The following is a 27,776-nucleotide window of genomic DNA, read 5'->3' on the forward strand; positions in this document are numbered from 1 at the left end:
ATTCTTATTCTTATTAATTAGTCAGTTCCTGCTCTGCACAATCAGGCTGCTTTATTTATACTGCCGCTTTATTCAACTTCCCCTACATTTATTTTTTTAAAAAAATGTGAAATAGCAATATTTCACACACAAAAAAATATTGAGAGAAAATTAGCAATTAACCTTCTCTACGCAGAAAACAGGAAACGAGCTGATTCATCATTAACACCATGCCATACCATGTTGATCAGGATGCAATTAGAACCAGAAACTGCAAGGAAACTGCTTAAACAGTAGACCCGCAATTTACTCTGGGGCAGGGTGAATTTAGGGGAACACGACTGGTTTGGTTACACTGCAGAACCTCAGGGACATCACAACTGTTATTTAAAATGGAGCATGAGAGCAAAATTCTGGCAAATTCTGGCATTGCACAGGGCACTGCTGAAATTTGAGACCTTTGCACCTGCCGCTGGTGGGTCTTACATTCCAGAGATCATGCCTAAAGCCAAAATCACATCTAGTTAAAACCCATTGGGTTTAAGGGCAGGTGGGATTTCAGAAGTCATTTTCCCCTTTCTGCCCCTTAATTTTTATATTTTTGCCACATACCTAAATCTGAATGTGCACAAGCTAAATGCACGTAAGTTGTGGTCTTACTGTAATTTATATTGCTGGGGGACTTTTGTGGAGCTTTAGCATCAGTTGTGACAGGGTGGGCATGTCCAGGATCTGGGGAGCCATCTCATCCGACAAAACTTTGCTAAGAGGAAGGACCACATTGTTACATGGCTCCAATGAAATCCTCCCCCAAGTTCTATGGTTTAAATACAACAGATAACAGGGTCACTTATTGTTATGTACTAAGCTTGGATCCTAGAGCAATAGGCATAGCTGTCAACTTTTCTCTTTTCTTGCAAGGAATCCTATTTGGAATAAGGGAATGTCCCTTAAAAAAAGGGAAAAGTTGACAGCTATGACAATAGGCAAGTAGGATCCTAGAATACAACAACTGATTGGCCTGCAGGAAAAGACCAATCAGGCTCCAGGAGGGAAGCAGAATCAGCCAATCAGACGGGACTCATTGTGTAAATAATGTATATAAAAGCCTGAGGTTTGGGGGGCAATTCAATCACTGTTTTACAAGCTGCAATAAAGAGCATGAAATCACTACAGGACTCTGAGTATATTTCACTTATATTTCAAAATTAAGAATTCCAGTTCAACGGTATGTGAGCTCGACTGAATGTTTTCCGCTCAGCTTTTGTCAAGGGCAGATATTTAAACATCCCCAGAAACATTGTGCATGAATGCCCTGGACATAGTAGAATATATTCTTTTCTACTCAAATGTGCGCTATCCCCCTTTTTGGGTAGTCCAGCATCATAGAACATTGAATATATCAGATTCTATTTGTCTGATATTAACCCAGAAGTAACCTCAAGGGTGGCTAAGTTTTTGTCAATAGTTTCTCTTCGAGTGGTGATTGGCACCATTTAGCGAGAAGAAACTCCAGTGAAAATCCACATTATTACATATTTTAACATGGCTGTTTATTTGTATATATATTAAAATTTTATATCTGGATGTTTTATGATGGTCTGTACTTGCAATGCCTAATAAAGGTTTGGCGAAGTAAGTATTATTACATAGTGCCTTTCTTCAGATTGACATTACATTACATACGGTATATTACATACAAAACATGCATCACATATCTCACCTTCACCACCCCTTCCACCTACCTACCAACAAAGGCACCGACATACTGTGGTTATTGACTTCCAACCAGTCTCATTGTGTAATTTTTGTCAATCTTTAATCTATGCACATTTCATATTGCTGCTTATGTTTATCCTTTATGATAATTACTTCCTTTCTCTCGTCTAACTTTTCTCTTCCTCTCAACCACAAATTGTTGCTATTTTTTGTGTGTTGAACATATGCTATATGATAATTTATGGACCTAATACTGTAGATATCTAAAGCCATTTGCACATAACAAAATATGTATTTTATCAAAGTAATTGTTGAACTGAAATACAATTAAGAAGAAGTATATTAATAGTGAAATACAATTAGGAAGAAGTATATTAATAGTGAAATAATTGTTAAGTCCTAACTTCAAATGATTGGGGGCCTATTACTTACATCATAGGAGCCTGTACAACACAAAACACTGTTGCTGTATGTAGGTTTTATTTTATTTGTTTTTTATCTTATATTTTGGAAATGTACATCCAGTTTTTTTCCTCTTTAAATTTTTTGGGGCCCCCAAGAGAGTGGGGCCCTAAGCTATAGCTTGTTTAGCTTATACGTAAATCCGGCACTGGGCCGGAGGAGGACTGGCCTGGTGATAGCAGCATGCAGCCTTGAGGATGACGGATGGCTGGGCAGGTGATCTGCTGCCTCTCCTCTCCTGATCTACTCCTTGAGCCATGATGCTGATCTTGGATCATGGTTTGGCTGGCCCTGTGCAGGTTTCAGCTTGTTGGAATATGGCACATGAGTTGAATTTAATTGGCTATATAGCTTTGTTTCGGAGAGGTAGCCAAGAACTAAAATGATCCCAGACCTCTGCATTCTGACATGCCACGAAATGGGCAGTTCACACTAAAACTACAAGCAGGTGACCTTATCAGCGGATCCTTTTCAATGACAAAAAATAAATAAAGCAGAACTGAAAACACACCCATTAATCAAACAACTCTTTCTGTTCAGGGACGTGGCGTCCTTTTCTCTCAGCCAAAACTTTCACTGCCAGAGAGTTGGGAAGCAAAGCTACGGGGGTCTTCTGGAATGTTGCACAGGCTATATTTTAAAGCAGAATGATTAAGATAAGCAGAAATATAGGTCGTTTGTCAAATGAAGATGACAATTTTGATTAAAAATGAGGACAGCAGTAATGGCGGCTGGGTAGTTTGACTGTCAAATGTGGTATAAAATGAAGCTTCCACAAAGCTTGCATTATAACTGATGCAGAGCTGGATAACAAAGTGCTTAAAAGGGGGGAAATATAGAGGTGGCAAAATAAACTGCCGAGGTAAAACTGATAAGCTTGGTGCACTTGTTTAAAAATAAAATGTTACCGAAGGTGCAAAAACCCATCATTCTTCTAAGGGAAATAAAATGTACATGACTTCCTTTATTAAATATACTATTCAGCTGCCATAATTTCCTCTGTGTCCTATACCTCAGGGAATTGTTGTTAGCATTTCAGGGAGGGGGGGGGGGATGAAATAAAAACTCTCCTTGGCTTCCATGCCGTACAGAAGCCAGACACAGTTTGTTAAATATAGCCCTACATGAAAGAGCCCAGGGGAGCTGTTCTTTACACAGTATAATCAGAACCCCATATAAATTCTGAGGCACAACTAACCCAAGTTTCTCCTCTCCTGCGTTAGTCCATTTCTTCATATTTCTTTGTCACATTCCATTTCCAAGGGATTATGAAGTAGAAGGGAGGCACTCTTTGTGATATAAAACTAAGAAAACTGGGAAAACCAAACAGCCCACAGTAGGTGTGTATATATGCATCCCCCCAAGTCAGACCATTGGTCCATCTAGATCAGTATTATCAATGTTGTTGTTGTTGTTTAGTCGTTTAGTCGTGTCCGACTCTGTGACCCCATGGACCAGAGCACGCCAGACACTTCTGTCTTCCACTGCCTCCTGCAGTTTGGTCAAACTCATACTGGTAGCTTCGATAACACTATCCAACCATCTCGTCCTCTGTCATCCCCTTCTCCTTGTGCCCTCAATCTTTCCCAACATCAGGGTCTTTTCCAGAGAGTCTTCTCTTCTCATGAGGTGGCCAAAGTATTGGAGCCTCAGCTTCAAAATCTGTCCAGTGAGCACTCAGGGCTGATTTCCTTCAGAATGGAGAGGTTTGATCTTCTTGCAGTCCATGGGACTCTCAAGAGTCTCCTCCAGCACCATAATTATCAATTATTATCAATAGTATTATCAATAGTATTATCAATACAGAGTGTCAAATACTCCAGGATTTCAGATGGGGGGCACATTACCTGCCTTCCCTGAAGATGCCAGGGTATTGAACCATGGGCCTTCTGTACATCCCTCAAGAGTTATATAACTAAAAACATAAGACTAAAGACTTATATTCGAGTTAGTCTTCTGTGTGTTCAGTTGGGTACATTAACATATGGGAACTGGACAAAGATGGTACCAGAAAGAAGCAAATAGCTTTTCCCCCACAGTGCAGAACTTATCATACAAACTGGATGACCTGTGTTGGTCCCCAAAATCTCATCTGCAATGTTTTTTCCAGGTTTGGCAGTCCCTTGGGCAACGTGCCCTAAGTGCACCTCTCCCTTTGGGTCCAATCCATGCAACTGTTGAGAATTCTGTTCCACCTTAAGGAGCAGACGTGTGGAATTGTTGCATGTCACATGTCTGTTTACACTGTCTACACTCCATCACAGTATGCTGGGAACTTCCGTTTGTGTATAGCTTTTGCTTTTGCTCTTCTCTCTGAAATGGCATGAGGGAGAGACGACATGTTCCTTTGTTCTGATTTATGTTTAATAAATCTGTAGCTGTAGCATGACTTACGCCTCACGCCTACTTCTGTGTGCGCAGTACACTCTGCTAATTGCATGCCCTGGCTTTTGAAGTTCGGGTCGCTGATTTACGTCGGAGCACGGGCCGATGGACGGAGACGTCCGAGCTGGGCTTGCCAGCTGGCCTCCCGGCACCTCTGCATGTCGACAACAACCACTTGGAGATGCCAAGGAAGGATTCTAGTTTGTCACTGCTGGTATGCTTGGAGGGGATAGGTGAACTTGCAACAGCAGAGATGTTGAGGAGCAGGGGAGGAGGCTCTGGAGACTAGCTTGGACCCAGAGAGGGTGTACGCAATGAATCCTGGCCTTGCTCATATGCCCTATGAGTAAAAAGTTAGGGGGTGACATCTGACTTCAAGTAAGTTAGCAAAAATGTATAAGACAGGTACAAATATCTATTGGAAATGTAAAGAAAAGGAAGCCACCTTTTATCATGTGTGGTGGTCTTGTAAGGTAATAAAAGCATTCTGGGAAATGATATGTCATGAGATGAAAAAAATGTTTAAATTAACCTTTGCAAAAAACCAGAGGCTTTTTTATTAGGAATTATAGGTGCAGATATTCCAAGGGAGCAGAAAAGACTTTTTATGTATGCGACGACAGCCGCCTGGATGTTATTAGCCCAGAGATGGAAAGAAGATAATGTCCCTACCAGAGAAGAATGGCAAATTAAATTGTTGAACTATGCTGAAATGGAGAACCTGACCAGAAAGCTCAGGGACCAAGAAGACCAAAACTTTAACAAAGAATGGGGGGGGAAATGATAATTTACCTTAGAGACCACTATAAGCAGGATTGCAATAACACTTGTAATGTAGCAAGTACTATGGAGATAATGGAATTATATAAAGTATGGATAACTGAAAAAGATGCAGTAGAAAAGGTTAATAATAAGACCCATGGAGGGGAAGGTGAGAGATTCAGAGGAATCTTTAAATGCGGATGTATATGGTTGTTTAGTTATAATTCTATACTTGTAAAATCAAATAATTTTTTTTAAAAAAAAGGGTGTGGCATGGGACACCCTTAGGGACGCGGGTGGCGCTGTGAGTAAAAGCCTCAGCGCCTAGGGCTTGCCGATCGAAAGGTCGGCGGTTCGAATCCCCGCGGCGGGGTGCACTCCCGTTGTTCGGCCCCAGCGCCTGCCAACCTAGCAGTTCGAAAGCACTCCCGGGTGCAAGTAGATAAATAGGGACCGCTTACTAGCGGGAAGGTAAACGGCGTTTCCGTGTGCGGCTCTGGCTCGCCAGAGCAGCGATGTCACGCTGGCCACGTGACCCGGAAGTGTCTCCGGACAGCGCTGGCTCCCAGCCTCTTAAGTGAGATGGGCGCACAACCCCAGAGTCTGGCAAGACTGGCCCGTATGGGCAGGGGTACCTTTACCTTTACCTTTACTATGGATAACTGAAAAAGATGCAGTAGAAAAGGTTAATAATAAGACCCATGGAGGGGAAGGTGAGAGATTCAGAGGAATCTTTAAATGTGGATATATATGGTTGTTTAGTTATAATTCTATACTTGTAAAATCAAATAATTAAAAAAAAAAAAAAAGGGTGTGGCAAAAGTCCAGCATCATCTAAAGCCATTGAACTGCTTTGGTGACAAAGGAAGTTCAGAGGGAGGGGAATAATATATGGACCTTAAGGCCACCCCTCCTTCAGAACGACAAAGGAAAAACGCAATATAAGAATGCTACTGGTTTTGGAACAAAGTATGCCCCACTTTGGGCAAAAGATTCCTGCAATGCAAGGGGCTGGACTAGAAGATCCTTGTGATCCACTCCAACTCTCCAATTATATGCCACTCCAACAATCTTCCCCTTCTTCTCATACCTATTTGTATTTCATTTCCCACCACTAACTGACAAGCTGTTGTAGTGCATTCCATGTTGCTAATCCAGAAAACCTCAGACTTGAGGTGAAGTTGCTTATAGAAATGCTGTCTTTGGCACCCAAATAACTGCATGCTCTGCAACAGAGATTGCAGTGGTACCTCGGGTTAAGTACTTAATTCGTTCTGGAGGTCCGTACTTAACCTGAAACTGTTCTTAACCTGAAGCACCACTTTCGCTAATGGGGCCTCCTGCTGCTGCCGTGCCGCTGGAACATGATTTCTGTTCTCAACCTGAAGTAAAGTTCTTAACCCGAGGTAATATTTCTGGGTTAGCGAAGTCTGTAACCTGAAGCATATGTAACCTGAAGCGTATGTAACCCGAGGTACCACTGTACTTAAAAGGGGTAGAAGAGCAGCATCAAAATAAATTGTGAAGCAAGAAAAGATTTTGAATACCAGAGAGAAAGAAACAGGAACAAGCACCCATACAGTGGACGCTCGGGTTGTGAACGTGATCTGTGCGGGATGCCCGTTTGCAACCCGCAGCATTCGCAACAAGCAGTGCTGTGTCTGCGCACACACGGGTTGCAATTTGGCGCTTATGCGCAAAGCGCAATTTAGTGCTTCTGCGCATGCAGCAAAGCACTGAAACCCGGAAGTAACCCGTTCCGGTACTTCCGGGTTCGGCGTGGTGCACAACCCAAAAATGTGCAACCTGAAGCGTCTGTAACCTGAGGTATGACTGTACTTACAGATCCTCTTTATTGCGGTGGCACTGTGTTCCAGTGATTCTGCTCCCACCTCTGGGACTATTCCAGAAAACAGCTATTGTGGGAGAGGGACACTAGCATCAGACTAGCACCACCAGGGTTTCAATTTCAAATCCATAAATCTCAGCCATAAAGCTTACAGGGTGACAAAGCTTATTACTCTCTTCCAGGCTAACCTGCCTCATGGGGTTGTGATGACAAAAAGGGGGGAGGAGACCCCTGAGTAATCATTCAGACCAATGAGTCAATTATCCATTATATTTCCCATGCACACCCTGTCTATTTAGTGAGTGTCTTATTAGTCATGGAATATTATTCATGTCGTTACACCTTCATATTCACATTACATAATTTTTTTGCAGTCTAGCAGTTGGCCTGGGATGCTGAAATACTTGGCAGCTTCTGAAGGACATCAAGCCTGACCAGGTCTTTTTGAGATAGGAAAACAGGGATCTTCTTACAGGGGAGGAGGTGACAACTGGTCCACTGACATCTGCTTGACCTTTATATACCTTTGCTGCTGATAAAGTCCTTTTCTGCCGTTTGGCATTCAGCTTGAAATATCTCTGTGGCCATCTTGCTACCAGAAGTCTCTTACTGCTTGCTTGCTTTTCCAGTTCGATATTCAGAGTTCATGACACAGCTTCACCGACCCAGCAATTATGGGTGATTTTATCTAATTATTTAGCAGTATTATCTGGTGACCCGGGAGGGTAAGAAGACATCCCAGGGTGCACAACTTGGGCTGGAAGAAGCACATCACTGCATAAAGGAAGCTCTGATTTCAGCACCACCTATGCTTGGAAAGGACGCAGGTGGCGCTGTAGTCTAAACCACAGAGCCTAGGGCTTGCCGATCAGAAGGTCGGCGGGGTGAACTCCTGTTGCTCGGTCCCTGCTCCTGCCAACCTAGCAGTTCGAAAGCACGTCAAAGTGCAGGTAGATAAATAGGTACCACTCCGGCAGGAAGGTAAACGGCGGTTCCGTGCGCTGCTCTGGTTCGCCAGAAGTGGCTTAGTCATGCTGGCCACATGACCTGGAAGCTGTCTGCGGACAAACACTGGCTCCCTCGGCCTATAGAGAGAGATGAGTGTGCAACCCCAGAGTCGCCCACAACTGGACCCAATGGTCAGGGGTACCTTTACCTTTATCTATGCTTGGAAAACAGGCTAAAATTTAGCAAGAATTGCTACTGGCAACTTCTGTTTATCTCAAAGCTTTTCTTTGGATTAAATATATTGGAGTCATACAGGTGTTATGCAAGGCCGAATAAAGCAATGTCACACAACATTGCTATCATGTTTCTTCCACAAGGGCTCATAGATTGTACCCCATAAGCAAAAGAAGAGGTTGTTTAAATTCTTCCCCATATTTCCCCTGCTTGTTTACTTTTATTGTGCCTTTTCTAGGAAACAGGATTAATTTGATTTCTTGGCTTTCAGGTGTCTTTTGCTCTCCAGGAAAACTGTTAGATTAAAGCAAAGCATCATCCTTTGCCAGTCTCCTAAAGAACTGGGGACATTAAAATTCTGATCCTTAATCCATTTCTTGAAAGCAAGCCTAACTGATTTTAATATAATGTGTGTGATCTAGGCAAAGTTAGGCTCTTTTATGTCCCACTGATTTCCATGAAAGAGAAAGTGAAGCACATTTAATTAATATATGCAAGTGAGCAATTATCATTTTTTACCCTCTGGGGCATGTGAAGCTTAAATGTGCGTGCCTGTATCTGAGTCTTCCTAATTGTACTTTCAAATATTTGCAGTGGAAGCCCAACCCAGATTACTGGTGGTGGCAGCCTTGTGTGAAGCATCTCTCCTCTAGCTGCTGCCATTGATTGGAGAAGATTGGAGGATCTTGATTGGAGGAAGGAGGTTTCTCATCTTCTTCAGTGTTCCCCGAGTGGTCAACGTCTAGTGAATGTGTGCAGAACTGTAGACCCAGGCTACAATCTTTCCCCATCTACTGGGGAGTTAATTCCATTAAAATGGGTCTTACTAATGAGTATTAATTATAGGATTGCACCCTTAGAGCAGTAGCCTGAGCAATATTTTAAGTTTCTAGCATTGCTTGAAGTGAGAGCTGGACCATAAAGAAGGCTGATCGCCGAAGAATTGATGCTTTTGAATTATGGTGCTGGAGGAGACTCTTGAGAGTCCCATGGACTGCAAGAAGATCAAACCGATCCATTCTGAAGGAAATCAGCCCTGAGTGCTCACTGGAAGGACAGATCCTGAAGCTGAGGCTCCAATACTTTGGCCACCTCATGAGAAGAGAAGACTCCCTGGAAAAGACCCTGATGTTGGGAAAGATGGAGGGTACAAGGAGAAGGGGACGACAGAGGACGAGATGGTTGGATAGTGTTCTCGAAGCTACAAACATGAGTCTGACCAAGCTGCGGGAGGCAGTGGAAGACAGAAGTGCCTGACGTGCTCTGGTCCATGGGGTCACGAAGAGTCGGACACGACTAAACGACTAAACAACAACAACAACAAGCAAAGTCAGGAAGAATGCATAGGGTGGTATTAAGTTTTACCCACAGCACACCTATTGGAATTAGTGGATCTAACGTTTTCATGTTCATTCATTTCAGTGGGTCTGAGTAAAGCTTAGTTTTATAAAACCAATACAATTTTAATTCTTAGATACCTCTTTGTGCTTATATTGGGGGAGATGAAAACCCCAAGCTCCGTAATGAAATGCATTCTTTCCTCACTGAATTCTTCATAATTGTTGGTTTGTTTTACAGCTAAGTAACTTGAAAAAAGTGACCTTTGTCGATGTGTCAGCAAACAGTTTCCCCTCAATTCCAATATGTGTGCTGCGGATGTCGAGTTTGCAGTGGTTGGATATGAGCAGCAACAACCTCAAAGATCTCCCACAAGACATAGACAGGTAGTCCTTTATATTGCCTTTGAAATTAAATTTGGTTGTAACAAACGAAGCATTGACTGACTATACTGTCTAAATTTGGAGGTGGTGTGGATTGGAAGGTTGTCTAACTCAGTGTTGGCTGGTACCCATTAGCAAAAGGGAGGTAGACCACCAGTAAGAAGAGAAGAAAAAGAGTTTGGACTTGATATCCCACCTTTCACTCCCCTTAAGGAGTCTCAAAGCGGCTCACAATCTCCTCTCCCTTCCTCCCCCACAACAAACACTCTGTGAGGTGAGTGAGGCTGAGAGACTTCAAAGAAGTGTGACTGGCCCAAGGTCACCCAGAAGCTGCATGTGGAGGAGCGGGGAATCGAACCCGGTTCACCAGATTACGAGTCCATCGCTTTTAACCACTCCACCATGCTGGCTCTCTAAGTGGAGCCACAGCCAATGAGAGGCGGAGACAACAGATTCTCGTTCTTTCTCCATTCTCCCCACTGCTGAATTCTGCAAGTGGAACACTGAGACCAAGGACTTAGCCGCACCTTCATTTGCTCCACTGCTTTCCACTGGAGAAACCTGATCTTTAGTGCTGAATTGGCTTTTCTGTGGATTGCCATTTGTTCTGATTTAGCACTAAAGAGCCAGTTTTCTGGGGGAAAGTGGCAGGGCAAAGGGAAAACTGCTCAGACCCATGCATGCAAAGTGTCAGACAAGAAGGAAGCCTCTCATATCCATGTTTTCTATGCATGGGATATAGTGTGGATGAGCCCTAAGAAGGAGGAAGCTGCAGGCAGTGCCACTCCATGAACTGGTAGCAAGTAAGAAGGCAGGTGCCTTGGGGCTGGCTGAGGGTGGATAGAGGCTGGTGTGGCAGTGCTGCATTTGCCCTTGTAGACCAGCCCCCACTGATCTAACTATCATTTGCAATGGAAGCTATGAAACCTTGGATGTGCACAAATATTCTGGTCTATGAGCTGAAAGGATGGTGGCAGCTAAGCCACATGCCTGCTGTCCTGCTTTGAAAGTAATTATGGTTAAGACTCTATAGCCATCTTCAGGTGGTAAAAAGAATGTGTGAAGGCTCAGCTTGGGTCAGGGGCATGGCTTCACCAGCCCTGCCCACAATTTCCCCTCCTCACCCAACATTTACATCTTCAGCATGAAGTTCAACAGAGAGGTTCTAAAGGCATTCAGAATCTTCCCAGTTTCAGTCCTTGTGTTCTTTTGCATGCCTGAAGGAGGTTTATATCAGGGATGGGGAACCTGTGACCATCCAAAGGTGGTTTGACTCCAGCTTTTATCAGGCCCAGCTAACATACATGATGGTTCGCGATGGTGGGAGTTGAGTCTACCAACATCCTTGCTTTATAGTGTATTTAGCTTAAGGCCGTGCCTGACATTTCTACACACTCTCACACAAACACCATTCTCCATCAGTTAATGAGAAAAGAAATTGCATTCCAAAATTATCAAATGGGAAAGAGGACGAGTTTGGATTTGATACCCTGCTTTATCACTACCCAAAGGAGTCTCAAAGCGGCTAACAATCTCCTTTTCCCTTCCTCCCCCACAACAAACACTCTGTGAGGTGAGTGGGGCTGAGAGACTTCAGAGAAGTGTGACTGGCCCAAGGTCACCCAGCAGCTGCATGTGGAGGAGCGGGGAAGCGAACCCGATTCACCAGATTACGAGTCTACCACTCTTAACCACTACACCACACTGGCTCTGAAAGAAAATTTCAGTGACATTCTCATGGATGGAGGGCGGGAATTTTGCTACAACTGCCTTGCTCTTTGGCAGGTGTTTTCTGAGTGCCTTTACTTTCATCCTGCAAATCATCTTCCCAGTGGCCTGCATTTTCAGCTCTCCTGAGTGCATGCATTTCCTGGAAACCTTCTCATTTCCTCATGGCCTGGCAAATACAGATTATCATATCAATAGGACGTTTGCTAGTATATAAGCAAACATATCAGCTATGGTATTAATGCATTTAACTATGGAACTCTTTTTGATCTCCCAAGGCTGGAAGAATTACAAACTCTTCTCCTGCAGAAAAACGAGCTTACTTATCTTCCACAAGCTTTGGTCAACATGTCGAAGCTCACTTTACTGGCAGTGAGTGGCGATAAGTTGGTTAAGATGCCCACAGCTATATGTGAGTCAACCACAGGTTTAAAGTAAGTAATCAATAACTTCTTCAAAAAATGTTCTTCCTTTTCTCTTTCCTGGATCTATTCCCCTAGATTCTACAATGGATGGAATCTAACCCTGCATTTTCTTCACATAATCTAACTCCCAGCACACACACACAATATTATGTCCAGGTTACAAGGTGTCACAAACAGATAGCAGAAGAAGCATCTTGACAGATATGCTTGTAAAACAAGGGGCGAGGGGATAAGGAAAACTCTTTTAGGTACCCAAGAAACTATGTTCATGGCTTGCTGTTGGGGAATAGGAGCAATGAAGGTCACACCCACACTAAGCAATTTCCCCAACAATCCTGGCAACTGTAGTTTGCAAAAGGTGCTGGGAATTGTAGCATGGGGAATATGGTGAGTAGCGGCACCTGTTTTTCTAGGGAAAAAGCACTGATCATAGCCATATTTAGCCCAATTAATTCCATAATAATCCCGCCATGTTAAACAAATTCAGGACAACCAACACAATCAGTGTGTGGGTGCGACCATTATTGTGTGATCTCCACAATTAGAACATATCTAACTTCCTGTGGTACGCGGATGGCGCTGTGGGTAAAACCTCAGTGCCTAGGACTTGCCGATCGCATGGTCGGCGGTTCGAACCCCCGCGGCGGGGTGCGCTCCCGTCGCTCGGTCCCAGCGCCTGCCAACCTAGCAGTTCGAAAGCACCCCCGGGTGCAAGTAGATAAATAGGGACCGCTTACTAGCGGGAAGGTAAACGGCGTTCCGTGTGCTGCGCTGGCTCACCAGAGTAGCTTTGTCACACTGGCCACGTGACCCGGAAGTGTCTGCGGACAGCGCTGGCTCCCGGCCTATAGAGTGAGATGAGCGCACAACCCTAGAGTCTGGCAAGACTGGCCCGTACGGGCAGGGGTACCTTTACCTTTACCTAACTTCCTGTGGTAAGCATAAGATTGTCAGGGTTGGTCATGTGCTATGCTATGCTGTCTGTGGCAGCCGTTTTGCATTATGCCACCCCCAGCAGCTATTTTCTGGTGAGTACCCTCAGTACACTCTCAAATTTCAAAATCTGCTCACTCCTTCTAAAAGGTTGCTGGTTTAAGGCCTTTGCTCTCAGAACCAGTAATTCTGATCATGGTCTCATAGGGGCTAGTAGGCATCTGAATATTGAGCCATGGAAGTGTGCCAGGAGGAGCAGAGCTCACATATTGTGGGAATGTTAAGGATAGTAGGAAAGGATATACAGTGGTACCTCAGGTTAAGTACTTAATTCATTCTGGAAGTCTGTTCTTAACCTGAAACTGTTCTTAACCTGAAGCACCACTTTAGCTAATGGCGCCTCCTGCTGCCGCTGCACAATTTCTGTTCTTATCCCGAAGCAAAGTTCTTAACCTGAGGTAATATTTCTGGGTTAGCAGAGTCTTTAACCTGAAGCGTATGTAACCTGAAGCGTATGTAACCTGAGGTACCACTGTATTGAATAAGTATCCTTCCTTCACTCATACTAGTGAGTAATAATAATAATAATTTATTATTTATACCCCGCCCATCTGGCTGGGTTTCCCCAGCCACTCTGGGCGGCTTCCAACAAAACACTAAAATACAATAACCTATTAAACATTAAAAGCTACCCTAAACAGGGCTGCCTTCAGATGTCTCCTAAAAGTCTGGTAGTTGTTTTTCTCTCTGACATCTGGTGGGAGAGCATTCCACAGGGCGGGTGCCACTACCGAGAAGGCCCTCTGCCTGGTTCCCTGTAGCTTTGCTTCTCGCAGTGAGGGAACCGCCAGAAGGCCCTCAGCGCTGGACCTCAGTGTCCAGGCAGAACGATGGAGTGATGTAGCAGAGCAGATAATAATAATAATAATAAATTTTATTTATAGCCCGCCCTCCCCAGCCGAAGCCGGGCTCAGGGCGGCTAACAACAATAAAACAGTACAAAAGTACAGCATAAACAACACTCTAAAATCATTCATTATAAAATTAATTAATTCAAGCCACTGGCAACCATTGGGCCAGAGCTCCGCGAAGATTGCCAAGGGAGGGAGTCAGGCTGTGCCCTGGCCAAAGGCTTGGTGGAACAGCTCTGCCTTGCATGCCCTGCAGAAAGATGTCAAGTCCCGCAGGGCCCTGGTCTCTTGTGACAGAGTGTTCCACCAGATCGGAGCCACAGCCGAAAAAGCCCTGGCTCTGGTTGAGGCCAGCCTAACTTCTCTGTGGCCTGGGACCTTCAATATGTTTTTATTTGAAGACCGTAAGTTTCTCTGTGGGGCATACCAGGAGAGGCGGTCCCGTAGGTACGAGGGTCCTAGGCCGTATAGGACTTTAAAGGTTAAAACCAGCACCTTAAACCTGATCCTGTACTCCACCGGGAGCCAGTGCATCTGGTATAGCACCGGGTGAATGTGGTCTCGCAGCGAAGACCTTGTAAGGAGTCTCGCTGCAGCATTCTGCACCCGCTGGAGTTTTTGGGTCAGTCTCAAGGGCAGCCCCACGTACAGTGGCGTAGCGTGGGGGGTGCCAGGGGTGCCGGCTGCACCGGGCGCAACATCTGGGGGGGGGCGCGAGTCCAGAGGGAAGGGACAAGTTCCTTCCTCCGCTGGGCTCCCCGCCGCCACCGCCAGCCTTGCGCCCTAGCGCGCGCGCGCAACCCGCCACCGCTGCTGCGGCTTCGCTCCACTCACTGCTCGCAGCCACCGACGCCTGGCCGGGCACGGGCAGCCTCCGCACCCCGACGCCACCGCCATCCCCTCGGCCCAGCCACAGGCGGCGGCTGCTTCTGCCGACTGGGAGGGAGGAGAGCTCCGAGGGGCCCTGCGCTCCCCAAAACCCTCCGAGAGGAAGCCGGCGGGCGGGCGAGGGTCTCCCGGTGGAAGGGGGCGCCGCTGGCTCTAGCTCTCAGCGCAAGTCTCAGCCGCGGGGGGGGGGGGGGGCGTGGACGGAGCGCGGCTGGAAGCCCCCGGACCCGGCTGGGAGGAGGAGAGGCGCTCGCCAAGCCCGGATCTGGAGCGCCTCGGAGCGTGGGCTCCACCTACAGCCCAAGGAGAGGAGGGGGCGGGGAGGCGCCCAAGGGGAGGGGGCTTTGGCTGCCTCTGCCCACGGGGGCTCCGCAAATAATAAATTTAATAAATTCCTGCTGAGCCTTTGGGGGGGTCCTTGGTTCCTTCGCTCGCCCCCAGCCCCAATGGCGTAGCATGGGGGGGTGCAGGGGGGGCCGGCCGCAACATCGGGGGGGCGCTCGCACTCGAGTGCTAAAATCCACGGGTTAGGGGGCGCAAATTACTTGCCTTGCCCCGGGTGCTGACAACCCACGCTACGCCACTGCCCATGTAGAGCGAGTTACAATAATCCAGTCTGGAGGTGACCGTCGCATGGATCACAGTGGCTAGGTCAGGGCGAGAGAGATTCCCTTCAATATAACAGGAAGCTAGTTTGCAGATTCATTTGAATCTCTTTAGTTAAGTGATCCAATTTGGCTTGCCCAGATAGATTATTCCTGGTGTCCCCTTTTATCCCTCTTAAAAGAATAAAGACACAAAAGTCTTTCCTTAAAAGTAACATGAAATTTACTCACATTCAGTTCACAATTAGACCCCCGAAAGGCAGGTTTTCCTTCGTAGTTACATAACAATCTGTCAGTTTATCTCACATGGAGAGTGAGCTTACGTGCTGCTGGCTGAGAGCCAGCAGACAGCAAAATTATATTAAGAGAACAAAATGGCTGCAGGACAGCAGCATGGCAGCAAGAGAGAGAGCAAGAGAGAGAAAATGGTTGCGTAACTCAACTTTTATGGAGGCAGCCAGGGCCACGCCCATCTCCCAGGTCACACGCAGGGGAAGACCAGTGGAACAGGAAGTTACACTGACTGGATGTCCCCCTTGCCTGTGCCCACTCTAGGGAAATAAGGAATGTTGCATTTGACTGTTCCAATGGATTACATCCTACACATATGAATCTGGTGTTTTTCCCCTTGATAATTCTAGCTAACTCCTTTGAGTTAAAATATTTTTCATGGTTTCCCCTGCTTCAGATTGCTTTGCAAAATTGAACCGAGAGGGTGGAGTCAAAACTATTTTTATGCTCCTCAGGAGGTAGAAAATATGTCATTCAATTCAATAATTAAGCATGTGCTCTCAGTCTTGCGCGTGTCTGCTTCCACAAGGCTACTTCTGAATTAACGTTTATTCCAGCTAATTAGCATGAAAAGTGTGCGGCTTCTATGCCCATGAAAAGAGTAGCAAACTTTTGCCCATAGATAAATTGACTTTGCTCAGTAACCAAGTAGGAAGAACGGAAAATTTATAGGGCAATAAATCATTTGGCACATAGCAAGTTACAGTCTGCTCATGATAAGGAACATTATATAACCCTCTTCATGCTAATATTTCTTTTTTTTGCAGATTTATAAGCCTCAAGGATAACCCTCTTGAAACAACCTCATTTCAAGGGATTGACGAAATAACAGAAAGTGACCGTGATCGTGAGCTGTTTGAAAAAGAATTTATGAAAGCCTACATTACAGACCTCAGAGAAAGAGGTACAGACATATATCAGTGAGATTGCAGCCTAATTTCCTTTTCATTCCAGTGTATTGAGATGCTAATTTCAAACTGATTTCTTCATCACATTAGGGAGGAAAGTTAGTCAATTATACACTGCGATCCATGTGAGGTGTTTCATAGAGGATCTAGAATCTGGCACAGAGTCAAAATCCTTGAGAATAGCCATTTAAAACAGAAAGCGAGTTTCTCAATTATCTTATGGAGGTGCGCCTGAAATCTGCAAGGAGTGCATATGAAAAGGAGAAGGCTGGGAATTAAAGATTTTCTTTTTCACCCTCTAAGGCTGCCTTCCTCTCACTTTTCCTTTGTCACTGTCATGTCATTTGGTACATAGCTGCATACATCACCTTGAGAGGTGTGTGGAAGAAGAGAAGTCAATGAATAAGTCAAGCGGACCATTTGGATCCCTTCCAGTCGGGATTCAGGCCTCATCATGGGACTGAAACTGCCTTGGTCGCACTGGTTGATGATCTCCGGCGGGCTAGGGACAAAGGTGAGAGCTGTTTCCTAGTTCTGCTGGATCTCTCAGCGGCGTTTGATACCATCGACCATAACATCCTTCTGGACCGTCTTCAGGGGCTGGGAGCTGGAGGCACTGTTATACAGTGGTTCCGCTCCTTCCTCCTGGGCCGTGTTCAGAAAGTGGTGGTGGGGAATGAGTGTTCAGACCCCTGGGCCCTCACTTGTGGGGTGCCTCAGGGTTCGGTCCTCTCCCCCATGCTTTTCAACATCTACATGAAGCCGCTGGGAGAGATCATCAGGGGATTTGGGCTGGGTGTTCATCAGTATGCAGATGATACCCAGCTCTACCTCTCTTTTAAATCAGAACCAGTGAAGGCAGTGAAGGTCCTGTGTGAGTGCCTGGAGGCGGTTGGAGGTTGGATGGCGGCTAACAGATTGAGGTTGAATCCTGACAAGACAGAAGTACTGTTTTTGGGGGACAGGACGCGGGCAGGTGTGGAGGATTCCCTGGTCCTGAATGGGGTAACTGTGCCCCTGAAGGACCAGGTGCGCAGCCTGGGAGTCATTCTGGACTCACAGCTGTCCATGGAGGCACAGGTCAAATCTGTGTCCAGGGCAGCTGTTTACCAGCTCCATCTGGTACGTAGGCTGAGACCCTATCTGCCTGCAGACTGTCTCACCAGAGTGGTATATGCTCTGGTTATCTTCCGCTTGGACTACTGCAATGCACTCTACGTGGGGCTACCTTTGAAGGTGACTCGGAAACTACAACTAATCCAGAATGCGGCAGCTAGACTAGTGACTGGGGGCGGCCGCCGAGACCATATAACACCGGTCTTGAAGGACCTACATTGGCTCCCAGTACGTTTCCGAGCACAATTCAAAGTGTTGGTGCTGACCTTTAAAGCCCTAAACGGCCTCGGTCCAGTATACCTGAAGGAGCGTCTCCACCCCCATCATTCTGCCCGGACGCTGAGGTCCAGCGCCGAGGGCCTTCTGGCGGTTCCCTCACTGCGAGAAGCAAAGCTACAGGGAACCAGGCAGAGGGCCTTCTCGGTAGTGCCGCCCGCCCTGTGGAACACCCTTCCAGCAGATGTCAAAGCGATAAACAACTACCTGACATTCAGAAGACATCTTAAGGCAGCCCTGTTCAGGGAAGTTTTTAACGTGTGATATTTTACTGTATTTGTGGTTTTTATGGAAGCCACCCAGAGTGGCTGGGGAGGCCCAGCCAGATGGGCGGGGTATAAATAATAAATGATGATGATGATGATGATGATGATGATGATGATGAATAATAACAGTCCCTAAAGCAGCCCTGCCCCATTATTTAAAAACTCTTAAGGTAAAGGTAAAGGGACCCCTGATCATTAGGTCCAGTCGTGGCCGACTCTGGGGTTGCGGTGCTCATCTCGCTTTATTGGCTGAGGGAGCTGGCATACAGCTTCCAGGTCATGTGGCCAACATGACTAAGCCACTTCTGGCGAACCAGAGCAGTGCACGGAAACGCCGTTTACCTTCCCGCCGGAGTGGTACCTATTTATCTACTTGCACTTGGACGTGCTTTTGAACTGCTAGGTTGGCAGGAGCAGGGACCGAGCAATGGGAGCTCACCCCGTCGCAGGGATTCGAACCACCGACCTTCTGATCGGTAAATCGGTAAAAAGAGCCAGTGTGGTGTAGTGGTTAAGAGCGGTAGTCTCGTTATCTGGGGAACCGGGTTCGATTCCCCGCTCCTCCACATGCAGCTGCTGGGTGACCTTGGGCTAGTCACACTTCTTTGAAGTCTCTCAGCCTCACTCACCTCACAGAGTGTTTGTTGTGGGGGAGGAAGGGAAAGGAGAATGTTAGCCGCTTTGAGACTCCTTAAAGGGAGTGAAAGGCGGGATATCAAATCCAAACTCTTCTCTTCTTCTTCTTCTAAATCCTAGGCTCTGTGGTTTAACCCACAGCGCCACTCTTAGCCAACCATATAACCATTCTTATCTGATTTTAAGAAAATCCTGCTGGATCAGGCCAATGGCCCACATCCTGTTCTTACCCAGATGCCTTCTGGGAAACCGGCAAGCAAGACCTGAGCACAGGACCTGAGTACGGTTTCCAACAACTGGCATTTAGAAATCTGGTTACCAGATTTTTTTCAATGAATCCGGGGACACTTTTTATTCTTCTTTTAAGCTGAGCAGTAACAGGGAGTCAGCAGTGGGGATGGTGAGGCAAAAGACCCTGGGCCCAAGCACACATGCATATTGTATAAAGGTGCAAAGCCCTTCTTTTGCACCCTGTGAAACATAAATGTGCAGAGTTTTTTAAAAACTGGGCAACGGCACGCCATGCGCCCGTGACTCCTGAGTCTTCCCCAATCTCCTGCCCCCTTCCCCCTTTGTTTTGACTGATCAGGGGAGGCTCGGGAGTCGTGGGCGGCTGGCCGTTGCCCAGTTTTTAAAAAACCCCTGTGCATTTATGTTTCACAGGGTGTGAAAGAAGGGCTTTGCACCTTGCCTGGCAGAGAAACCGTGTGCCTTGCACCCCTCCTGGGCAACGGCCGCCCACCCGCAACTCGCGAGCCTCCCCCGATCTGTCAAAACAAAGGGGGAAAGTGGCAGGAAATCTGTACCACCAGATGCCCCTGGTTTCCCCTCGGCAGTGGCGGTGGCAGCGAGCAGCTCCTGAAGCCAGCCAGAGCCAACTGCACTACCAGGCTGGCTCCGGGCTGCTGAGGCTGCCGCTGCCATGTTTCCCGGGGACAGATTTGCAAATCCGGGGACGGAATTTGTCTGGGGACAGATTTGCAAATCCAGGGACTGTCCCCGGGAACCAGGGATGTCTGGGAACCCAAATTTAGAAGCATCTCTGCCTCCAACCATAGAGGCAGAGAATAGTCATCATGGCTAGTACCTACTGATATCCTTGCCTTCCACGAATTTGTCCAATCCTCTTTTAAAGCGATCCAAGTTTAAGAATGTGCCAACAACTACAAAATTATAGATCATTAAACTCATCTGCCCCTGGCTCCACAAGGCCCCAATTATTTCCAAGAAAGCCAATTTCGTGCTAAACCATGTATAGAGCCTTGGCACAAACATGTTTGTCTTGCCAGTAGTTATGTGTAGAATTATTTCTCATATTATTTCCTGGAGCCAAAGAGTTTCTACTCAAGCAGTGGTACTTCTGAAGCTGCTTTCCCTAGCCCAGCACCAAGCCACATGAAAAATGATTTTATTGATACAGTGGTACCTTGGTAGTCGAACAGCTTGGCTCCCGAACAACTCGGCTCCTGAACAACTCGGCTCCTGAATGCTCCGGTTTGCGAACATTTTTCAGAAGCCCAACATCTAACGTGGCTTCCAAGGCTTCCAATTGAGTGCAGGAAGCTCCTGCAGCCAATGGGAAGCTGCTCCTTGGTTTTCGAATGGTTTTGGGAATCAAACGGACTCCCGGAACAGATTAGGTTCAAGAACCAAGGTACCACTGTGCTGCCATAATGGGCCAGCCCTCAGGTTTACTTATATTCAGGAATGCTGCATGTCAGAGTGACCTTGGGCCTGCTGGATCTGCCCCTCACTTTCTCAAGAGTCCTCTGGATTAACTACGCCAGCCTGGAACCTTGTGGTTTCAATGGGAAGGGGGAATTTAAAAACTACCAATGAGAAAACAAATGGTGAAAAATGATCCCATCTCCTGCTTTGACCAGTTGCCAGAGCTTTTGATGTGATGGAATGTGAACTCTCTCTCATTTAGGCTTCCTCCAACAAAGCCCACTGAATATTTGACCAAAACTAGCCCTCTTTTTTAAGGGACGCAGGTGGCGCTGTGGGTTAAACCACAGAGCCTAGAACTTGCTGATCAAAAGGTCACCGGTTCGAATCCCCACAACGGGGTGAGCTCCCGTTGTTCGGTCCCTGCTCCTGCCAACCTAGCAGTTTGAAAGCACATCAAAGTGCAAGTAGATAAATAGGTACCGCTCCAGCGGGAAGGTCAACGGCGTTTCCGTGCGCTGCTCTGGTTCGCCAGAAGTGGCTTAGTCATGCTGGCCACATGACCTGGAAGCTGTATGCCGGCTCCCTCGGCCAATAAAGTGAGATGAATGCCGCAACCCCAGAGTCGGTCACGACTGGACCTAATGGTCAGGGGTCCTTTTACCTTTACCTAGCCCTCTTTTACATCCATTCCATATAAACAAAATTCACAAGCCATGCATTACAAACTAAGACTCTGAATAGATGGCAACTTTTCACCCCAAGTGCTGTTCTTAGTATCATTTGTGAAAACACCCCAAGCTGGATCAGTTTGCAAGAATCCAGTTGGGAGACATCCCTGTAATTCACAGAAGGTAGGTATTCAGTAATGATCATGTTGGAGGCATCACACTTATCGAACTTAGTGGATTTATAGACAGATAACTCTGTGCTTGCTTATCTGTTTTGGAAGCTCTGTGTGGACTCAAACTGCTGGATATTGGTTTTTATTGTCAAGTGGCCAAACACTGCCATAATCTTTGCCATTTTTTAGGGCAAGCAGCCCATTCATGCTTCTTGAAAGTAAATAATTACTCCAACTGGGAGCCATTGAGGGATTGGGTTAACAGCTGGATTGCAGGAAGACAGTCTGAGGCAGTCACTTTAGGGGGAAAGATTAGGAAGGTTGTGTGTATAATTGTGTTAGGTCAGGAGTAACTATACATGGCACTCTAACAGACTTTATGACTTGTCCAAGCACATAAAAACAGAGGCCTACGAGAGTCTGACTTGAGACGAGTCATGAAGTGTCAATTATAGTTACTGCCTTAAACAGTACATTGTCGGTTAATAATGAAATATTAGGAGAACAAGCAAGACCTTGGCTGTTTTTGGAATTAGACTATGTGGAAACTGAAGCCTCATATATGCAGGTGAGACTAGTTCCTGACCCAGAGACAACGTCAGTTGCTTTAACACAGGAAATGGGCACCTGTGCATATGTTGCTGGACAACAAAAGCCATGTGGTGTAGTGGTTAGAGCAGGCTTCCTCAACCTTGGCCCTCCAGATGTTTTTGGCCTACAACTACCATGATCCATAGCTAGCAGGACCAGTGGTCAGGGATGATGGGTATTGTAGTCTCAAAACATCTAGAGGGCCGAGGTTGAGGAATCCAAGGTTAGAGTGTTGGACTAGGACCTGGGACATGAGGGTTCAAATTCCCACTTGACCATCATGAAGCTCATTGGGTGACTTTGGGCCAGTCACTGCCTCTCAGCCTAACCCACCTCACAGGGTTGTTGTGGGGATTAAATGAAGAGGAGAGAACTATGGATGCCACCTTGAAAAAAAGGTGGGATATAAATGAAGAAGAAGAAGAAGAAGAGTTTGGATTTGATATCCCACTTTATCACTACCTGAAGGAGTCTCAAAGCGGCTAACATCCTCCTTTCCCTTCCTCCCCCACAACAAACACTCTGTGAGGTGAGTGGGGCTGAGAGACTTCAGAGAAGTGTGACTGGCCCAAGGTCACCCAGCAGCTGCATGTGGAAGTGTGGAGACGCGAACCCGGTTCCCCAGATTATGAGTCTACCACACTTAACCACTACACCACACTGGCTCTCAGTGCAATGAATTAGAATAATAATATATGGTAACTGCCGTCGTCCCTGACCATTGGCCATGCTGACCGGGGCTGATGGGAGTAGAAGTCCAACCACACCTGGAGGACCACCATCTCTGTTCAGCTCCTGGATGGTGAGGCATTGTTCAAAAGAGTGTTTCCCCTGATGCTATCATGGTCCAGCCTCCTCCTCTGTCAGCAGAACATGATTCTTGGTTGCTGCAGCTCAGGGGATGGGGAGGGTAAGAGAACGGCCTCTGCTTCACCATGGAAAGAGTCAGTGTTCCTGAATTATGCCTTATTGCCTTGGAGCTCTTCAAGCAACAAGCTTTGTCTCTAGTTCAAGGACAAACAAGTCAAGGAGATCACAATAGTCATATGGCTGACATAGGGATGGGAAGCATTGATTAGGCCACCAGAATGTTACAAGGGGCCCAATGACAAGGAGCAGGGCCGGATTGAGGCTGGATGAGGCCCTAAGCTACTGAAGGCAATGGGGCCGTTTATATGTCCAGCTGTCCTTTGACAACAACAAATTGTCACTGTTTTTGTGTGTTGAATATACAGTGGTACCTCGGGTTAAGTACTTAATTCGTTCCGGAGGTCTGTTCTTAACCTGAAACTGTTCTTAACCTGAAGCACCACTTTAGCTAATGGGGCCTGCTGCTGCTGCTGCGCCGCTGGAGCACGATTTTTGTTCTCATCCTGAAGCAAAGTTCTTAACCTGAAGCACTATTTCCGGGTTAGCGGAGTCTGTAACCTGAAGCGTATGTAACCTGAAGCGTATGTAACCTGAGGTACCACTGTATATAGAAATGAGCAAACTAGTGATATTTTAGGGAACAGGCTAGCAGGCAGGGACCATGACTTACATCATAGGCGCCTACACAACACAAAAGACTGTTGCTGTATGTAGGTTTCATTTTATTTGTTCTTTTTATCTTATATTTTGGAAATGTACATCCAGGTTTTTTCCCTTTAAATTTTTTGGGGGGTCCCCAAGAGAGTGGGGCCCTAAGCTAGAGCTTGTTTAGATTATACGTAAATCCGGCACTGCCAAGGAGCTCAGTGGCAAAACCTCTGCTCCTCAGTCCTTCCATTGCAAGTTACCCCACTGAATCTCCCTGCCTGAGGCTGGGTCTACTCTCATCGTCTACTCTGGAAACGATGCCTTATGAGGAACGGCTAAGGGAGCTGGGCATGTTTAGCCTGGAGAAGAGGAAGTTAAGGGGTGATATGATAGCCATGTTCAAATATATAAAAGGATGTCATATAGAGGAGGGAGAAAGGTTGTTTTCTGCTGCTCCGGAGAAGCGGACACGGAGCAATGGATCCAGACTGCAAGAGGGAGGATTCCACCTGGACGTTGGGAAGAGCTTCCTGATGGTGGGAGCTGTTCGACAGTGGAATTTGCTGCCAAGGAGTGTGGTGGAGTCTCCTTCTTTGGAGGTCTTTGAGCGGAGGCTTGACAGCCGTATGTCAGGAGTGCTCTGATGGTGTTTCCTGCTTGGCAGGGGGTTGGACTCGATGGCCCTTGTGGTCTATTCCAACTCTATGATTCTATGATTCCAGAGTGAGGTCCTTCCACTGGGCAGTGATTCCTTCAAAGATGGGACATGACCTTACAGTGTGAGAACAGGATGCTGAACCAGACGGGCCATTGGCCTGATCCAGCAGGCCCTTCTTCTTCTTCTTCTTCTTCTTCTTCTTCTTCTTCTTCTTCTTCTTCTTCTTCTTCCCCTCCTCCTCCTCCTCCTCCTCCTCCATTAAAAAAATACAGATTGTTACAATAAAAATCGTGTGGCACCAGCTCTTTCATTAAAAGCAGTTTAAAAACAAAACAAAAAAAACAAGGGGCCCAATGAGTTGGGAAAGCCTCTTCCTTCGGGCGAGTAGAGCTTTGGTGTAAAGCAAGGATGGGAAACCTGCAATCCGGAAGAAGCCACTGGCTCCTGGCTCTCACCAGCCCCTGTCAGCACGGCCAGCATGAGGGGTCGGCAAGGTTTACCTCACCTAGGCCGGTTCACTCCAGCAGAGATCCCTATGTGGGCTGCATTGTGTGCATGCCCAAAATTTCTGGCATCTGCGCAGATGTGGTTTGACACGATTTCTTGTCTGCATCTGCGCAGACACAATTTTCGGCGTCTGAGCATGCGCAGACGCCATTTCTGGCACTGCGGAAGTGAGTCTCCGCATTGCGCAGGTTTAGTGCAGTGTGCGGGGACTCACCAAGTGGGCAGCTCAGTTTGGGGGCGGCTTGTGGGCCGGTTAAACGAGCCCTGTGGACCACTTGTGGCCCATGGGCCTTATGTTGGCTACCCCTGGCCAACATTATGGGCTGATTGATGTTGGAATCCAACAAACTTTGGGAAGCTACAGGTTCCCCACTCCTGATTTTAAGCTTTTTTCATTATCTTTTCTCCTCTAACTTCTTGTATCTTAAGATCATTGTTTCTTTTTCTCTCTGAATAGCATGATCAGTTGTTTTCTTTCAGAATTTTTTAAAAATATGGATACTACATCTTTCCCACATCCTTAAACATATTATTTTCTCATATGGGATGTCTTCTAGGGCCATTATTAATTTTATTATTATTATATTTACTATATATCTGAAATGGCGGCCCTCAGAACTGAACCTAGAGATCAGATAGATTGTAGAAAACTGTGTAGAACACCTCGATTACTTCCCTTTGTGTGTCTGACATCTTGTGTGGAGCTTATCATGTGTATTTATTCCTTTCATAAAATTTATATACCATTTGATTGTAGTGATTTACAACACCTCAAAGTGGAGACAGTATATCCATGTGTAGGGAACGCTCCTTGCAACAAAAGTTATTAATTTAAAACGTTTGGAGGATTTGGGTGGAGGGTGTAGCTTATTCCCGCAATTGTTTCAAGACCTGCCTAACCGAGTAAGCTACGAGCATTCAGAGATTGACAACTAACATAGTATACTTCTATTTTTCTCTTTGCAGAGACTGTTCCTTGCTACACTACAAAAGTATCACTTAGTGTCCAAATATGAGGTCTGGGATTCATACATCATCAGAGAACCCAAAGGTTTAATTTTGCCATAACAAATGGGAAAAAAACATCTTTAGTATTAAGTGCCAATATAAGCTCTTGAAGAAGAAGAAGAAGAAGAAGAAGAAGAAGAAGAAGAAGAAGAAGAAGAAGAAAGAAGAAGAAGAAGCTGAAAAAGCTATCAGTGTTTATGGGAGTTTTGTTGCATTAGCTTCAAATGACCAGGCTATGATGTGATAGTTGTACTCACCATGTGACTCTGTCTACCATTGCAAAATGTTTCTTATGTGAAAATAGTCGATTCTTTAAAATGCGTGAGACGCTGTAATTTTTTTAGACCAAAAACAGGCATCTGAATTAAGATCTTCCCTTCTGTACTGACCATTTCTGTGTATGTGTCCGGTCTACTGCAGCACTGTAAGAATCAATGCCTAATTAAAGCTGTTTTCCAGGCAGAGGGTTTGCTGCAAATGCCAGGTGTCCAAGACTAGCGTATCTGACACTTACAGCTCACAAGAGGACTATCCCAATCCCCCAGCTGGGTGGGATCAGCACACCATCACTATCACATCAGTGACTGTGGTGCTCGGTTGGTACCATTTCCTAGAAGTACCTTCTCCCACTTCCTATTCAGTGGGACAGTCACCAGGGAAAGCTTCTGTCTGAACAGAGCCTTGGCTAATGGCAATTTCCCTGTAATTGTATCCTCGGAGAAAAGGTGATTGCTTGCAGTTAACGTGTTTACTCTGCTGTTCAGAACTGTCTTTTCCCCATGCTGCTTTACAGCTGAAATTACTGTCAGAAATATAGAGACTGCAGCGCAGAATTCTGCACGGATATGCCAGATGTGTGCACAGTTCTGGGGTGTCGTCCCCCCCCCCCGAGTCTTCTCACAGCAGCTTCAAAGCTTTCTGAATGCAGGAGGGTTTAAGAAAGCAATTTGCAGTTGAGCATGGCTCTGGCAAAAGTAAATTAGAACAGAGTAAACAAAGAAACAGGGCCTTTTTGCTGTGATTATCGGAGCAAGAGTTTGCCTCATCCAGTTCTGCTTCCTATACATCCCTGGGTGGCTTGAGATATAGAGCACAAACGGGAACTGCCATTTGGGAATGCGTTTGATTGTATTTTCAAAATCTTCATTAAGAGGAATAGCTAAGTATGCCAACTGAGTAGGAAAAACTAGCCTGGCCTGTTCTTGTGTATTTCACAGCAACTTGATATGCAGAATTCAGCTGGTAATGATTTTTTTCTTGCTGCAAACAGCTCCAGCACTTGCCAGTAACAGGTGTATATTAAGCTACTGCTGAAGACATAGTTATAGCTGCCAGTTGAAAAGTTGGCAACCCAAATTATGACACAGCGGCAGTTCTTCTGACAAGTAGCTTATTACAGTTTGAGAGATTTGTTAGAACTATAAGAGAAAAAAGAGCTCAGGAAACACGTTTCAGCTTTTAAAAAGCTAGAGTAATGTTTTAAAACTAGGCACTTTTCATTAGTAATGTTAATTCTGAAATGGCAGTATTTTTCTGTTATAAAAATATTTTTATTTTGTTTCAGTGTCACAGCCGTACGTTCACTTTCTCTTATGACGGTTTAGTTGTTTTGTAGTCTGTCGTAACTTTTTTTTGTATGTGTACAGTAGACTTTCAAAATGATTTTGTTTTGCATAGTTATTTTTTTCATTCGTTCAATAAACCATACTGATAACCTGCGCAGCTGTGAAGTGGTTTCATTTGTATGACACCCAGCAGATGTAGGCAGGTAAAAGGTTGAACAGACAGCTTATACTACCACATAAACATAGCAAATACCCATGTCATGTACAATGAAGGCTGCAATGCTATAAACACAGGCCTGGTGTCGCCCCATCATCCTCAAGCAGTGGAGAGGTCTGCGAAGCCTGGACGTGCTGATCTCAGCGCGTGCAGGCTTT

General features: G+C 45.9%; 1 protein-coding gene across 1 annotated transcript in view; it reads left to right on the forward strand.

Annotated features, from left to right (window-relative positions):
* Positions 1 to 27,554, forward strand: part of LRRC2 (leucine rich repeat containing 2) — a 90,190-nt gene extending 62,636 nt beyond the window's left edge. Inside the window, exons 6-9 of the mRNA XM_077936034.1 lie at positions 9,917 to 10,062; positions 12,066 to 12,221; positions 16,608 to 16,744; positions 25,795 to 27,554. Of these exons, the coding sequence (XP_077792160.1) occupies positions 9,917 to 10,062; positions 12,066 to 12,221; positions 16,608 to 16,744; positions 25,795 to 25,844 (489 nt within the window). The 3' untranslated portion in view covers positions 25,845 to 27,554. The remainder of the gene's footprint in view (positions 1 to 9,916; positions 10,063 to 12,065; positions 12,222 to 16,607; positions 16,745 to 25,794) is intronic.
* The last annotated feature ends 222 nt before the right edge of the window (positions 27,555 to 27,776 follow it).

Source organism: Podarcis muralis, chromosome 11, assembly GCF_964188315.1.
Source record: "Podarcis muralis chromosome 11, rPodMur119.hap1.1, whole genome shotgun sequence".
NCBI lineage: Eukaryota > Metazoa > Chordata > Lepidosauria > Squamata > Lacertidae > Podarcis > Podarcis muralis.